Source organism: Pithys albifrons, chromosome 3 (assembly GCF_047495875.1).
Source record: "Pithys albifrons albifrons isolate INPA30051 chromosome 3, PitAlb_v1, whole genome shotgun sequence".
NCBI lineage: Eukaryota > Metazoa > Chordata > Aves > Passeriformes > Thamnophilidae > Pithys > Pithys albifrons.
Window position 1 is genome coordinate 53,129,192 of NC_092460.1, and position 14,345 is coordinate 53,143,536.

A 14,345-nucleotide genomic window follows, 5' to 3' on the forward strand; every position below is an offset into this window, starting at 1 on the left:
AGATGCAGATGGTTGGGCCTGAGGGAAAAACCTCCTTTCTTATCTCCTTTGATGATGGATGTTGCTTTGAGGATGTCTGACAAACAAACCAATTAAACACACAGAGCTGGTGCAAATATATGTAACTGCCTTCAAACATTTCCAAGCAATGTATGTGTCTGTGTGATCTCCAGCAAGGGCAGCCTTGACAGAGAGTAGAAGAAGGACTGAAGAGGATTGAAAAGGGGTTTAAAAGAGAGGCAAGGCAGTCAGTTCCTACAGACACTAAAAAATTGGAAGAATGAATTGAATAGCAAACAACAATTTTGGGGGAAATGCCTCTTGGGACCGTGGGTCCAAAAAAAATAAAAAGGGATTCTGGCAGAAGAATGTGAGCAGGAAGAAAATGTCTTAATATGAGGAAATGGGAAGATGAAAGGATTGAAGGAGCACAGGGAATTTAGCAGTAGCAATTACAAAGAAGAATGGGAGGCAGATAACATGGGAGATGTCAGAACTGCTGATGGACACTCTGGAGTATGAATGGAAAAATAAATCAAAATAATCAAAAAGATGAGCTAGTTAGGGCACTGGGGCCATGGCAGAGAACATTTTTCAAAGTGTTTTTAAGTGCCAAATTTAGCAGGCTTATTTCCAGAGGCTTTCTCTGTAGAAAAGAGAAAGCAACAGGCTCCTCCAGGGAGCATAATAAAGCAGCAAAGTTTTTTTCTGAGGAGCCTGTCTCTCTCCATCAGTAGGGAGCCAAGCAGCATAACCAAAGTACCTACATTGTACACCTAAAGCAAACACATATCAAAATAACACCAACTAGAACATGTGAACTGAGATAGCTTGGATAGCAGGTAGTTGAAAAAAAGGGAAACAACAGAAACAAAATAAGGAAACTAAAAAAAAATCTGCCTAGGAAAAAAAAATCAATTTTTTGTTGATCATTCTGGTGAACATTTGACAGCCCTTTCTCATACATTAACTGCAAGTAAGCAAACTAGTTGAATTGTAATTCTGTTGATGCAAAGTTGAACACCTTAAATAAACAAAAGATCTCAAAGCCATGAGAATAAAGTTCAAGCATGTAACTTATTTATCCATTTGAGTTAAAGAAGTAAAGTCTGTACCACAATTTTATTCCCATACTAATTGTTCTCTTGAGCAAATAATTATGCAGATTTAAATGCTCAGTATTCAAGGCTAACTTACGTACTTCCTTCAGTTGTGGGGCACTGACTATTGATATTAAAAGGTGTGTTGGTATTAGGGGGTTACACAGTCTGAAGTTTCCTTCTCAAGATCATTAAGCACTCACATGTAAATTATTTTGATTGCAAACTGTATTCATTCACATTTCAGTGGAATGCAAAAATAGAAAAAACAAACAACTAGAGAAGGTTTCATTAAAAATGTCAGCATAAACCAAGACTTTGATGCCTCTCTTCAGCTTTTCTCCTTGTCCTTTGATGCCTCTCTTCAGCTCTTTTCTCCTTATTCTGTCCTTGTGTGCCAAACAAGCTAAGCATGAGAGCACAAGCACTTCAAGCAAACAAGTTGTTACCCTGAAAGATTTCCCATGAAGCAAAAACCTTTCACAAATCTACATGTCTTCAAATCCAGGATTTGGATAGGATGAGGAGCAGAAATGCGACATAGAATTAGGAAACTATGCTTCTAGATATTTAACTTGTTATGTGATGTTTTAAGACATAAGACATTTCCAAATGTCATTTTACCCTGGTTATTGCCCATGAATAGCATACAATCTGTGCAAGAGTAGCTTCTATAAAAATACTGGCTGGAAAGAAGTTTCTAAAAGGATGCTTGGAAATGTACCCTGGTGATATTATTGGAAATAAAGAGGTAACAATTACAGGACATCTCTGTACAGGAAAATCCCAGTGCTCAAAATAGAGGTGGAAAGTGACTATTTCTGAGGAACTCATGCAAATTTCACAAGGAATATTGATGGTGATACTGCTCATCTGAACACCCTTGCAGGGTCATTCCATCATGACCAAACACTATCAACAGAAAAAGAGCTGAAAAAAAGATAATTCAACAGACAGCTCCTGGAAGATTTCTCTAAGGTAGTTTCCCTGTTTTTGGCTAGCATAGTTAATTTTCTTCTTCGTAGCTGGTACAGTGCTGCATTTTGAGTGTAGTATGAGACTAGTGTTGATAACACACTGATGTTTTGGTTATTGCTAAGTCAAACTTACCCCAAGTCAAGGACTTTTAATTTTCACCTGCTCTGCCAGTGAGCAGGTGCACAATAAGCTAAGAGGGAGCACGGCCAGGACAGCTGATCCAAACTGGCCAAAGGGATACTCCATACCACAGAATGCCATTCCCAGCATATAAACTAAGAGCAGTTGGCCAGGAGACACTGATTGCTGCTCAAGGACAGACTTGGGTGTTGGTCAGTAGGTGTTAAGCAATCATATTGTGCATCGCTTGTTTCATTTGGATTTATCCACCCACTCTCTCCTTTTCATTGAAATTATTATTGTCATTCTTCTAATTATTAGATTTTATCTCATTTCACTTATTAAACTGTTCTTATTGCAACCCACAAGTTTTACTTCTCTTTTTTTTTCCAATTCTCCTCCCCCACCACCGGGTGGGAAGCAAGCAGCGATCAAGCAGCTGTGTGGTACTTGGCTACTGGCTGGGATTAAACCAAAACAGTAGCATTAAACCAGGAGAAGAGGAGCAAAGTCCGTGGTGGTGATGGGCATAACTAAGCCCAGCAATTCAAAATAGCCATGTGTGGACCAGCACAGCAACCATCAGTAATGAGCTTCCTTTATATCAAAATGCAAGCAGGCTTCTCAAGACGATTAGTGATGCTGTGCAGTAAGCAGTTGCTGCAATCAAAATCTTCCATACCTAAAAGTGCATTTTGACTTAAAGCTTTGCATGGTAAGAAAAATCAGACTGTCTAATTAGGAGTCAGTGATTCATTTCAATATGTTATTCATAACAATAACTATGATGTAAAGGAAATTTAATAGGTAGATCCATGAACAGAGGAGCAAATGGAACCTGAATCCCCATATCTCTGTGTCCTTAGTGTTGGTTGGCTTGTGTGCATAAGAGGATGAGAAGCTTGCCTGCAGTTGGGTGCTTTGAAGGTCTTCCTCTCAAATGGTTTTCATCATTACTTAATAGAGGTTCAGCTTCTGCTGCAGTCTTCCTTTCAACAAGAACACTTGGGAGATCCTTGGGGTTTTTTTCCCATTTTCTTTAATGCAACTGGTACCTCTTTAATATCTCTAAGGCCTCAACCTCTCTGTAGATTTGGTCGTGGTGTTCCGTGGTCATTGGATGAAGGACAAATACCTTCCTCATGCATACATATATGTATACACAGAGACCATGATCCCACACCCCTGATTTCCTAACAAATCATCCAAACAAAAACAGTTTTTCAAAATGACAGATCATAACACTGTTCCCAGAAATGGCCAAATTGAGTACAAAAAGGCCAAAAATTAGTTTTTGCAGGTTTTGTTTTGAAATTATTTTGTTTGTTTGTTTGTTTGTTTGTTTGTACCAACAGCCAGCCATTCTCTGGCAAGGTTTCCAAAGTGATCTATGTGTAAGCTGAAGAGAACAGAGTTCAGTTTTCCATCCCACTTCTGGCACTATGCAGGAGTAAAATTGAGCATGAACAGCTCTTCATCTGCAAACTGAGCTCAGCTGGTGTAGGTACGGCTGAACCCCACACAGTCTGAAACTGCACACTCAAGCAAGGAATTACTGGAAGCTGGAAAGTTCCCATGGTGACAGGGCAAATTGCAAAGGGTCACTGCTTGAACAGTGGTCACCAGGCCTCCAGTGCTGTCCTACCTCACTTACAGTTGTTTTTGCCCATGGCCACATTTGCCTATAAGCAGGAGAACCCCCCACCCAACTTAGTTCAGAGAGGTGGGCAGCATCTCTCCAAGTGCAGGGTTCAATGTATTTGTCTTCTCTATAGAAGGAAATTCATCTCACCACTCTCCCAATGCAGTGGTCCATCTACATGCAAAGATGCAGGGAGAGAACATCCTTCCAAGCAATACAGACACTTCCAGCAACTTCTCACAGAGGTGTCCAGTCATGGAAATGAGCCCAATACTATCACAATGTAGGAACAATTTGGACCCCATAGGGCAGCCTGGGGTTTGTTTAGTCAGATCTAAGGCCTTTTTAATTTGAGGGTGCTGGAGAAATGTCAATCTTACCTTCCTTGCTATTAAACACTGAATCTCACTGATGTCAGTGGATCTCAGAAGAACAGTCACAGAGGCAGTGAGATGAGAGACCACAGAAGACCCACTGGAGATGGGGCAAGGTGCTAAAAGAAGACAATGAAACATGCTCTCTGAGTTTGGCAGATATTTTAATATCTATTGTAGCAATGACAAAAAGCAAATACTTGCAGTTCTCCCTCTGTAACAGCATGGAGGTAATTTGATTTGATTCCACATGTGAAAAATCCCGCAGAAAAACATTTGGTCCTGTTCACCAGGACCACTTGCTGTAATTTAGAACATGGGCATCATACAGATTTGCTACTGGTTCAAAAATGGAAACATTCACATGAGAGGATCCAGCTTTTCTTTCAATATTGGTCCTGATGACATTTGAAAGACAATTTGCTTAACACTACTGTTAAAAGAACCAAAGATGCCACCTGAAATGAGAGTGACGTGCATTTCCTCATAGCTGCTTGTGTTTCAGTTTAGAAACATGATTTGTTTTCCAATACATGTTATCACTTGCTGTGTTTACATTATGTCAAAAATGATAAAGAAGCAGAATCAAAACTGTATTAATCCTGTGTAATTAATACTTTAAATGCATGTTATTGTTTGAATGGTTTCAGCAACATAATTCCTGAAAGAGTGCAAACAAGGGACACTGAGCATGAAGTGCTGAACAGCACAAGCAGTGGGTCTGGGCAAGAGCCTATTTATGTTCCTCCTATGAGAAAGGGGTTGTGTTTTTTGACAACAAATACTTTTTACAGACAACACTAGTTCATTGCACTGAGTGGAAAGGTTCTCGTTTTGATTGAAGCTTTGATGGAAAGGTTTCTTGTGTTTCATGTCAAAAGGTGATTTAGGGCAACCACTTCAGATGATCAATGAATCAATAGCCTAATTGGTGGGTGTACAGAATAAGTTTCTTTCTTGTTCTTCCTCAGCAGGACATCTGGAAGCTGTTACTCATTGTAGGAGTAATTAGACAGTAATTGGGCCAGAGAGACCGAAGCCCTAACCTGCCGTGGTGAGATGAGGACATGCCACTTGCACCACAGTGGATAGTTTCTGTCTGTTCAGGGATGTTTATTCTCCCAGATAGCATCGAGAGTCCAGACCAATACAGACATGATTTCACAGTTCAGCTTAATAATCCTGCCAGACCAGACTTCCACCTGCACCCCCTCCTTCCAACATGCACTCAGAAAAAACTCCAAAAGACCTGTCAAATCCAGAGCTTCCAAGGAGGGAGAAGTGCTCTGTGATTTGGGTTTGGCTGTCAGGTGACTGATCATTCATTTCTGTTTAAGATACAGAAGGCTGCTGAAAACCAGGTCTCAAAATACAGACAGGTCAGGGCACCTTGAGCTGAATCTAGAGCACTTGCAGCAAAGACTGCTTCCAGCAAATCCACCTCTGGACAAGAGCCAAGAAAGGCTGAGCAGGAAGGAGATTTAGTCTCCCTTCCCATGAAGGGAAACAGAATAATTTTTAATCCTCAAACTGATACTGACTTTTGCTAGGAAATCACCTCCAGCATAGCACTTTGCCCATGTACAGCTCAAGATGGAAAGCTACTGTATAAAGCTTCTGAGCCCTGCTGCAAGGTGTGCTGTGTGTGGCTGTGCTGCTGTCAAGCCCATCTAAGTAAGCTTTGGCATCCTTTCATCTTCATTCCCCATCTGGGGTTGCTAGTATATGGCAAAGTGGTCAAATGTGGTATTTGCTGTGTTAGTCCTGTGTGTGCTGGTACCTATAGAAACTGACACAGTTGTTTTTTGATGTATTCATCTGTGGGTAAGGTATGTGAAGCTCCTTTTGTGATACTCCTGTGGACTCTGACTCTCGAACCTGATTAGTTGAAGACTCTTAGTAAAACTTCCGTGACCACAGTGCAGGTAGGGGGGCTTCGCTGTTACACAAGTGCAATGTTCAGCAACTCACCTTGGTAAATCTCATTCAGTGAGTTACCTTCCAGATTGCTCAACCCATGGAAATGTATATATTAAGCCATATTTAACCATATCTCCACCTTCTTCATTTGGTGAGATGGTGGGATACACTAAAGAGAAAGGGTAGGTTCCCCATCCTGGGGAAATGTCAGGTGAACTGTCTTCCCTTCAAGCGCCCTGGACTGCGCCCCAAGTTTGCGGTGTAACCCCGCTCAGGCGGGCCTCTGCCGTGGCACATTATCCCGCAGCCTGGGCGACTCAGGGCCCGGAGGCACGGGACGGGCTGCGATGGCCCAGCCCGGCTGCGGCGATCGCCGCCCCTTGGCGCTCCGCGGGGGCGCGCACCGCCGCGGGGAGGAGCGGGCACCGGTACCGTATAAGGCCCGCCCGCTTCCCGGCTCGACACTCGCACTGGTGCTCCGGGCGCAGCTGCTACCTCACGGAGACACACGGCGGAGACCTGGCCGGGGCGCACCGCTCCGCTCCTCTCCGCTCCGCACCTGTCCGGCGGCGGACACCGCATCCCACCACTTTGCGTCCGTCCCGGTGGCGCGCATCGCACCGCACGGTACCTGCCCGGCCCCGGCGGGAGCCTCCCACCGCTCCGCACCTGCCCCGTCGGGGATCACCGCAGCGCATAGCACCGCTCCGTGTCCGTCCCAGTGGGGAGCATCGCACCACAACTGCCCCGGTCCCGGCGGGGCACACTTCCCAGGCGCCTGTCCCCACCGTCTTCCTCCTGCTCAGGCCTTCCTGTGCCAGCCTTGCAGGCAGCAGCTGCCCCTCTGATTTTGAGGAAGATCTTTGGCTCCGAGGGTGAGCCCCTCTGGTAGAATGGCGCGCTTCACCGTCTGGGACTATGTGGTCTTTGCGGCCATGCTGTTGGTCTCAGCCGTCATCGGACTCTACTACGCCTTCGTGGGAGGGGGGCAGAAGACATCAAAGGACTTCCTCATGGCGGGCCGCAGCATGAGTGCCCTCCCGGTTGCACTGTCCCTCACTGCCAGCTTCATGTCAGCCGTCACCGTGCTGGGTACCCCTGCCGAAATCTATCGCTATGGTGCCATCTTCTGCATCTTTGCCATCACCTACGCCCTGGTGGTGCTATGCAGTGCTGAAATCTTCCTGCCTGTCTTCTACAAGCTGGGCATTACCAGCACCTACGAGGTAAGGTGGAGTGGAAGGAACATTTCCCCAGCCCTTAGGAAGCTTGGAGGGCTTCTCATGCCTGCTTTCTATATGTCTGCCCTTCATCTCTTCCCCCACATCCTCTGCACTCTGTGCTGTCCTATATCACCACACTCCTGAGAGCAGGCTGACACCCACTCTGTCCCCAAGTCTGCCAACACTGTCTCTGCAGAGAGGAGATGCTCAGCCCTCAGGAGCTGTGCGTCATGCCAGATTTGTTTCTTCACTCCAGATACTCAGTTCAGTAGGTGGATTAATCTTAATGTGGCTTGGATGGTGACAGGTCATTAATTATGTGTAACTAATATACCAAAACCAGAGCATAAGAGCATCTACTATAGGAACCAGAGTTCTCCCATCACACTCCCTCTGGCCTGGTTGCTAAGCATAGGTGTAATCACAAAAGTGCCCCTTTGGCAGAGTATATATTTGTTCTGTTCCTAGAGATTTTGGGGGACACTCCTTGCCACCTGAGGATGTTTATACTACTGAATGTTTTCTCCATCATGCATATACAATGAGGTCAGGAAGTGCTCTGTGTCTGTGAGAGTTTTCTTACTTCCACCAAGTTATGGCTGAGCTGCTCTTCGGCTCAGCATGTAAGTTAAAGCTATAGCCATCAGGGCAGAGACATCTGGGGTGGTGGACAGTCACAGGTCAAGTCTGACTGATTGGGGCTGAGGAAGCATCTGGTCAGGACTTTTTTCTGATTCAGAACATCTGTGCAACCTGTTTATCTTCCTGCATGGAGATAGTTCCTAGCTGCAGATTTTGAGGCAAGCTACTCTTTTTACAGAGCACTTTGGGAAAGGAGCATCAGTGCAGGTGAAAGTCCTTGACTAGCTACTTTGGTCTTTAGCACTTTATTACACTGAACAGAGGTGTTGCAGCACTGGAGGCTGAAAACAAGATTTCCATTGGTAGATTTAGATAAGAATCCACCAACAGAAATCTCTGGTGGCTTCCAATGTGTTTTAAACTACTAATCTTTGGACTGTCATGATGATACTTAAATAGGGTACTTTTAAGTAAAGGCTTATGATTATGACTGGATACTCACTGATTATCTTGGGGTTAAATCAGAGTAATGCACTTATAAAAGATACATCTTCTATTTCTGGACAGAGTTCAGAGTTCTAGTAACTTTTTATGTCTGTTCAGGGATTCAGGACTGCTTACTTCTGTGGACGTACTCACAGATCATGTTTTAAATGTGCATTTCATGAGTGAGCACTTTGAGATGCTTCAGTGTTTGTGTCAATTGAATAAATTGTCAGACAAATGAGATCCCTTTTGTACAACCACACACCAGGAGAGTTGTTATGACAGATGGTAGGAAGAAATCTGTCCTACAGCATACCAAACTCATTCAGAGGTTGTGCTGTCTCAGGCTAGGTAGAAAAATGAGGATTCCTGTTTCACAAAAGGCTGAATTTTTACTTACCAGTAGAATATGGCAGACTGCCTTGGGCAGAGCAAAAGGTGAGGTTACCATGGGAAGAAGCCACTGACCACTGAAAACCCTCTCTTGCAGCAGTTTAGATAGACATGTGTAATGCCAGAGTTTCCAAATGAACTAAGACTTAGGAATAACCACAAAGTTTTCTTTTTCTCTCCGATTTCACAACACAAGTGGGTTCTGTTGTTTGCTGGTACATTATTTGCAATATTAAGTTGCCCTGTGCAGAGTCAAGAGTTGGACTTTATTCTTGTGGATCTTTGTCGCTTCCAGCTCAGGATAGTCAATGATTCTGTGATTATACATCCTGGTCTTTTCTGTAGACTCCACTGTATACTGACTAGCTTATGTCTACTTTACTTACTTGTGTGTCATTACCCAGTGGTGAGGTCTGTAAAAAAATATCAAGTTGAAAGAGTTATTAATCAAGGTAACTCTAGGAGTTTTGGCCATTCATGAAAATGTAAAAGCAATGCTATGCTCTTTCTGTATTGCTCATTGCTTCATTCTAGTGAAGTGATGGATTTGTTCCTATCAATAGTGCCAAATTTCCATATAAACATTTGTTTTTTCTTCTCTTTTGCAGTATCTAGAACTTCGATTTAATAAATATCTACGCCTCTGTGGAACAGTCCTCTTCATTATACAAACGGCAAGTAAACCTCAAAGCTGTTCTGTGGTCCCTGGGTCCACCAGAATTATTTGGTTGAGTGTAACTGGCTGTTTTCTCTGAGCAGTTGATGAGGTTACCACAGTGCCTGGGTGGCTGGCAGCAGGAGAAACAAAGCCCTTCCTGCTCCAAGGCAGTGAGGAGGGGAGTGGATGCAGGGATACCTGCCTCTTGGGTCTCTGTGTGCACTGTTGAATGCCCAGAGCAGTCACTTGACATTAGCACCATGCCAAGAGATGAGCAACCTTTCACTGCAGTGTAGCAGTGTGAAGAGCAGTCATTCGCCTGCCTGCTGGAGAAACCCACAATGGGTTCAACATGTAAACATGTCCCCGTTATCTACAGTGGCAGTTTTCATCCTCTGTTGTGTGAATTCCTGGAGTCTGACTAGTTTTCAAGGGTCGGTGAAAGGTGATGAAACAAGCTCTCAGGAGCTGTCATTTACTCCACAAGGGTTTGCACTATCACCAGTGGAAAAAACCTAGGTGTCTGCAAACTGAGAAGTAGAAAATTACTGCCATTCGGAATATTAAACTAAAGCAGTCCCTGACATTATTGTTGGTACAGTTTGCTGTATCTAGGCCATTCAGGGAGTCAGTATGAGACCACAGCTTTTAAATGTCAGCATGTGCCAAATGCACCAGAAATGAAAATGTGTTCTGTTCACAATTTTGATGTTGACTTTTGGGGTAATTCAAACTAAGAATGAATATGCAATCAGAAAGCCTTTTAAGTTGCATGCTTGCTTTTTGTCCATTTTTAAACTTTTTAAGGCACACCAGAAGTTACAGGGCATTCACACACCAGTAAGATGGTTCCCAATGTAGTGCTCATTACTTATTTGAGCAGTACTGAGTAGCTGGCATTTATGGATACATAAGCCCATAGAAAAAGTAGAGTGCTAGCATGTGTAAAACCTGAGACTGTTTCATCAGCAAATATGAAGACATCATAGTTGCACAAGCTAACTATAATCTTTACATGCAAAGATCAGAAAAATAATTCTACATAAATATGTGCTCAAGGAAATTAACTAGAGATTTGTACATGTCTTTTTCTGCCAAACACTAACAACTTAACCTGAATAAATAAAATAATAGCAAGGAAAGAAAACCTCCTGAGATTTTAATGGTGTAGTTTTAACCCTTCTGTGAATATTAGCATATGCTTAAAAGAAGGGAAAGAAAAGGATATGTAGTAACACAACCAAAAATACTACTGAAGAAGTGGAAAGATTGTATCAGTCCTGTGTAAATTTACACAAAAATGGGATCTTAGTTATGGCAAATTTTATTTTCTGATGGTTCAAAGCTTCTGGCATTTACTTGCTGTGTATGAGAAAGTCTCAAGTTCTCATGCTGAATCCCTTGAATTAGCAGGCTTGAAGAGATAGTTGTTGATTGATGGACTATTAGAAGGAAAAAGAATTGGCTTATTGACTGCATCCAAAGCATTGCAGTCAACAGCTATATGTTCTGATGGAAACCAGTAATGAGTGCTGTATGTACTGGAACCAGTGCTATGTGATACCTCATTAATGACATAGACAGTGGAGATGAGTTTGCCATCAGCAAGTTTGTGGATGACATCATGCAGCTGATGATGCAGCTGATTTGCTAGAGACGAGAGATGCCATCCAGAGGGACGTTGACAGGCTTGAAGTGTGGGCCCATGAAGTTCAGCAAACCCAAATGCATGGACTGGGGCAATTACCAATATCAATACATACTGAGGGATGAACTGATTGAGAGCAGCCCTGCAGAGAAGGAGTTGGAGATAATGGTGGGTGAAAAATTTGACATGAGCCAACAATGTCTGCTTGCAACCCAGAAAGCCAATTCTATCCTTGGCTTCACGAAAAGAAGTAGGTCAAGGGACGTGATTCTCCCCCTCTACTCCACTCCTGTGAGACCCCCCCGAAGTACTTCATCTAGCTGTGGGGTCCCCAGCACAAGAAAGACATGGAGCTGTTGGAGAGAATCCAGAGGACAGCCTCCAAAATGGTCAGAGGGCTGGAACACCTCTCCTATGAAGAAAGGCTAGGACATTTGGGATTTGTTCAACCTTGGGAAGAGAAGGCTGCAGGGAGACCCTATTGCAGCCTTTCAAAGGGGGCTTATGAGAAAGGTAGAGAGACCTTTTTGCCAATGTCTGTAGTGACAGGACAAGAGGTAATGGTTTTAAACTGAAAGAGGGTAGATTTAGAGTGGATATAAAGAAGAGTTTATTTGCAACAAGGATGGTGGGACACTGGACCAGGTGTCCCAGAGAAGTAGTACAATGTGTCATCCCTAGAAGTGTTCAAAGTCAAGCTGGATGGGGCTCTGACCAACCTGATCTAGTGGAAGGTGTCCCTATGCATGGTAGGGGGGTTGGACTAGATTATCTTTATAGGACCCTTTCTACCAAACCATTCTATGATTCTGTGTTTCAGCAGTGTGTGTTAACAGTCACTGTATGGACAGCAATTGAAACATTGACTGAGCTTGACAGGTGTCAGTAGCAGGCTATGAAGTAATGCAGCTAGTTCTGAGGAGATATTCACCAGGGACTGATCAGGAATGGCAGCTCTCTTGTCATACAAGCCATATATGAAAATCTAGGGAGAACTCATGGCATTGAGAGAAACAAGCATACACACAGTGGGGGAGTAGAACTCAGGTAGGAATAACTATTTTCCCAGTGGCACTTGCCACATGAACACTATCCTTTCTGGCATGTGCTTGTAGCAGGTGTGTAGCAGGGTGCCAGGGCAATTGGGTTAGGTTGGGTAAAGCAGCTTCTCCATACTGATTTCCTCCTATAGTTGGAGTACTGCTCATTCCATTTACCTTTTGGCTCTGTCCCCAGCATAGCGACTGGCCATATTGTAGAGCTCTACCTCTGGGACTGCATTTGACTTGCCACAGCAAGTAATCCAGTGGTTAGCAATCCTGCTCTCATTTATCGTCTGTGCCTAGGGCAAACTCCACACTCACAGGAATGGCAAAGGCTTGCTGAGTCCCGGATGACATCTGATTCTGCTGTTTTTCCATGCCCAAGTCCCATCGCTGTAAATCAGGGATTCAGGAGTCCAGCCATGGAAAGCTGATGCAAGTCAGCTCAGGACCTGTCTGTGATCTAGGTCCTTTGAACCAAGACCACTGACCTTCACAGAAGTCATCTGCACATGCAAGCTGTGTTCTGCTCACCCATGCCACAGCTGAACTTGGGGCAGTAATAATGGTGGTAAAAAAGCAAATGGGATTTAAAAATACACACAAAAAATTTGTAGAGACACCAGTGTATGAATCCCATTGTGCCCACAGAAGTAGATGGAGCATCTTAATATGCCTGTATCTTTACTGTGATTGAAAACATAAATCTGCTGATAATCATGTATGGCTTCATCTTACAGGATGAAGGTCATGATTTCTTATAATGCTATCTGTAATGACAAACCAATGTTGCAATTTATGTTCTTACTCACATGCATTAGAGCTGTATACTGAGAGGCATATTGATCCCAAGACTGAGAAAATAGATAGTAATCGATTCCTTGACAAACCATGTGTAAACCTCATTAACTTCCTTTTGCTTTTTTTTTTCCCTTTTGTAGTTTTAAAGGAATAAGTTAATTATAAAATTTGTGAAAAGATGAAGAGGGATTTTGTACTTAAGAGTCCCTGCTATTTGTTTTAAGAACACTAGGCTGTGAGACTGCAGAGCTTATTAGTCTCAGTCATTCATCTTCTAGTTGGAATTATTTGTCAACGGTTACAAATTTAGGACATACAGACCATATGAATGCTTGAAAAGAAGTAATTTCAGGAAGCTATCACCTTTCCAGGAATTTACATTTACTTTGATCTTAAATATTTTTCCCCTTCTAGACTTTATATACTGGTATTGTCATCTATGCTCCAGCTTTAGCACTAAATCAAGGTAAGATGAGTATACTGCAACTGTTCTTCTACTGATATAATTGTTTTACATATAGTACTGGTATGCCTTTCTTTTTTGAAAATATAGCTCAAGACATGACTGTGAAGTCTTCTAATGGGAACTCTGTAACCTTCGTCGCTTAATCCCTACCTGTAAGGAATTATAGAGAAGATTTTGGGGAAAACCTGCTCTCATTTACTCTACCTCTGATGCAGTACCTGTAGATAATTGCTAAATTCAGAAAAGTTAGGAAGACTTAAGTAAATTTTGAAGGCAATGTAGACTTTAAACAGGAATTTAATGCTTGTGCTGTAAGTGCTGTCCTTCAAGACGAGAGCAAGGCAAAAGTTCTGTAAATGTGGTTTTGAGCTGCCTGGAACTGTTTAATGTGGTGTGTCATTTTGCCAGGAAAACGAAATCAACAGCAAAGAGATTGTCAACTTAAGATATTTGTTGTGATATTTACAAAATTAAATATTTCCATTTTGTTCTTCACAATGATTCTTTGCTTTGAAAATTAGCCACTTCTATTTCTAAAAGGGAAAAAACTTTTTATATGGAAGCAAATTAAACTTTTATTCTAACACAATTAATTTGTCCATTTGGCAAGAAAGGAGAATAACAAAATGCAAATTAAAATTAATTATTTTGGCTAGAATCAAGTGGCAGTTTTTCTGCTCACTAGATTTTTTTTTTGGCTTGTTGCTTCCACAAAAAGGAAGAAACAACCCAGCACTATCTGTACTGGTCTTCTCCACTGTGTAAGTCCCACAGGTTTTACGTCTTTGATGTTTATATTTGCCTTGCATATGCATACTAAACCAAGCTACGACTTAGCTGGCTCCCATTTTGAAGAACTTATGTTTTTCATTAGTTTTGTTGCAGTGTTTCTCATTAGCCAGAACTGTCTG

The 14,345-nt window shown here is 42.7% G+C and overlaps 1 protein-coding gene across 2 annotated transcripts in view; it reads left to right on the forward strand.

Annotated features, from left to right (window-relative positions):
* Nucleotides 1-6,569: 6,569 nt before the first annotated feature.
* The window catches only part of SLC5A8 (solute carrier family 5 member 8), a 29,363-nt gene continuing 21,587 nt past the window's right edge, over nucleotides 6,570-14,345 (forward strand). Inside the window, exons 1-3 of one of the 2 annotated variants that reach the window (XR_011697479.1) lie at nucleotides 6,570-7,360; nucleotides 9,427-9,492; nucleotides 13,383-13,434. Coding sequence is in view for 1 of the 2 variants with exons in the window: in XM_071551995.1 (XP_071408096.1) it covers nucleotides 7,028-7,360; nucleotides 9,427-9,492; nucleotides 13,383-13,434 (451 nt within the window). In the remaining variant the exon portion in view is untranslated. The remainder of the gene's footprint in view (nucleotides 7,361-9,426; nucleotides 9,493-13,382; nucleotides 13,435-14,345) is intronic. The other variant, XM_071551995.1, reaches the window with a different exon arrangement.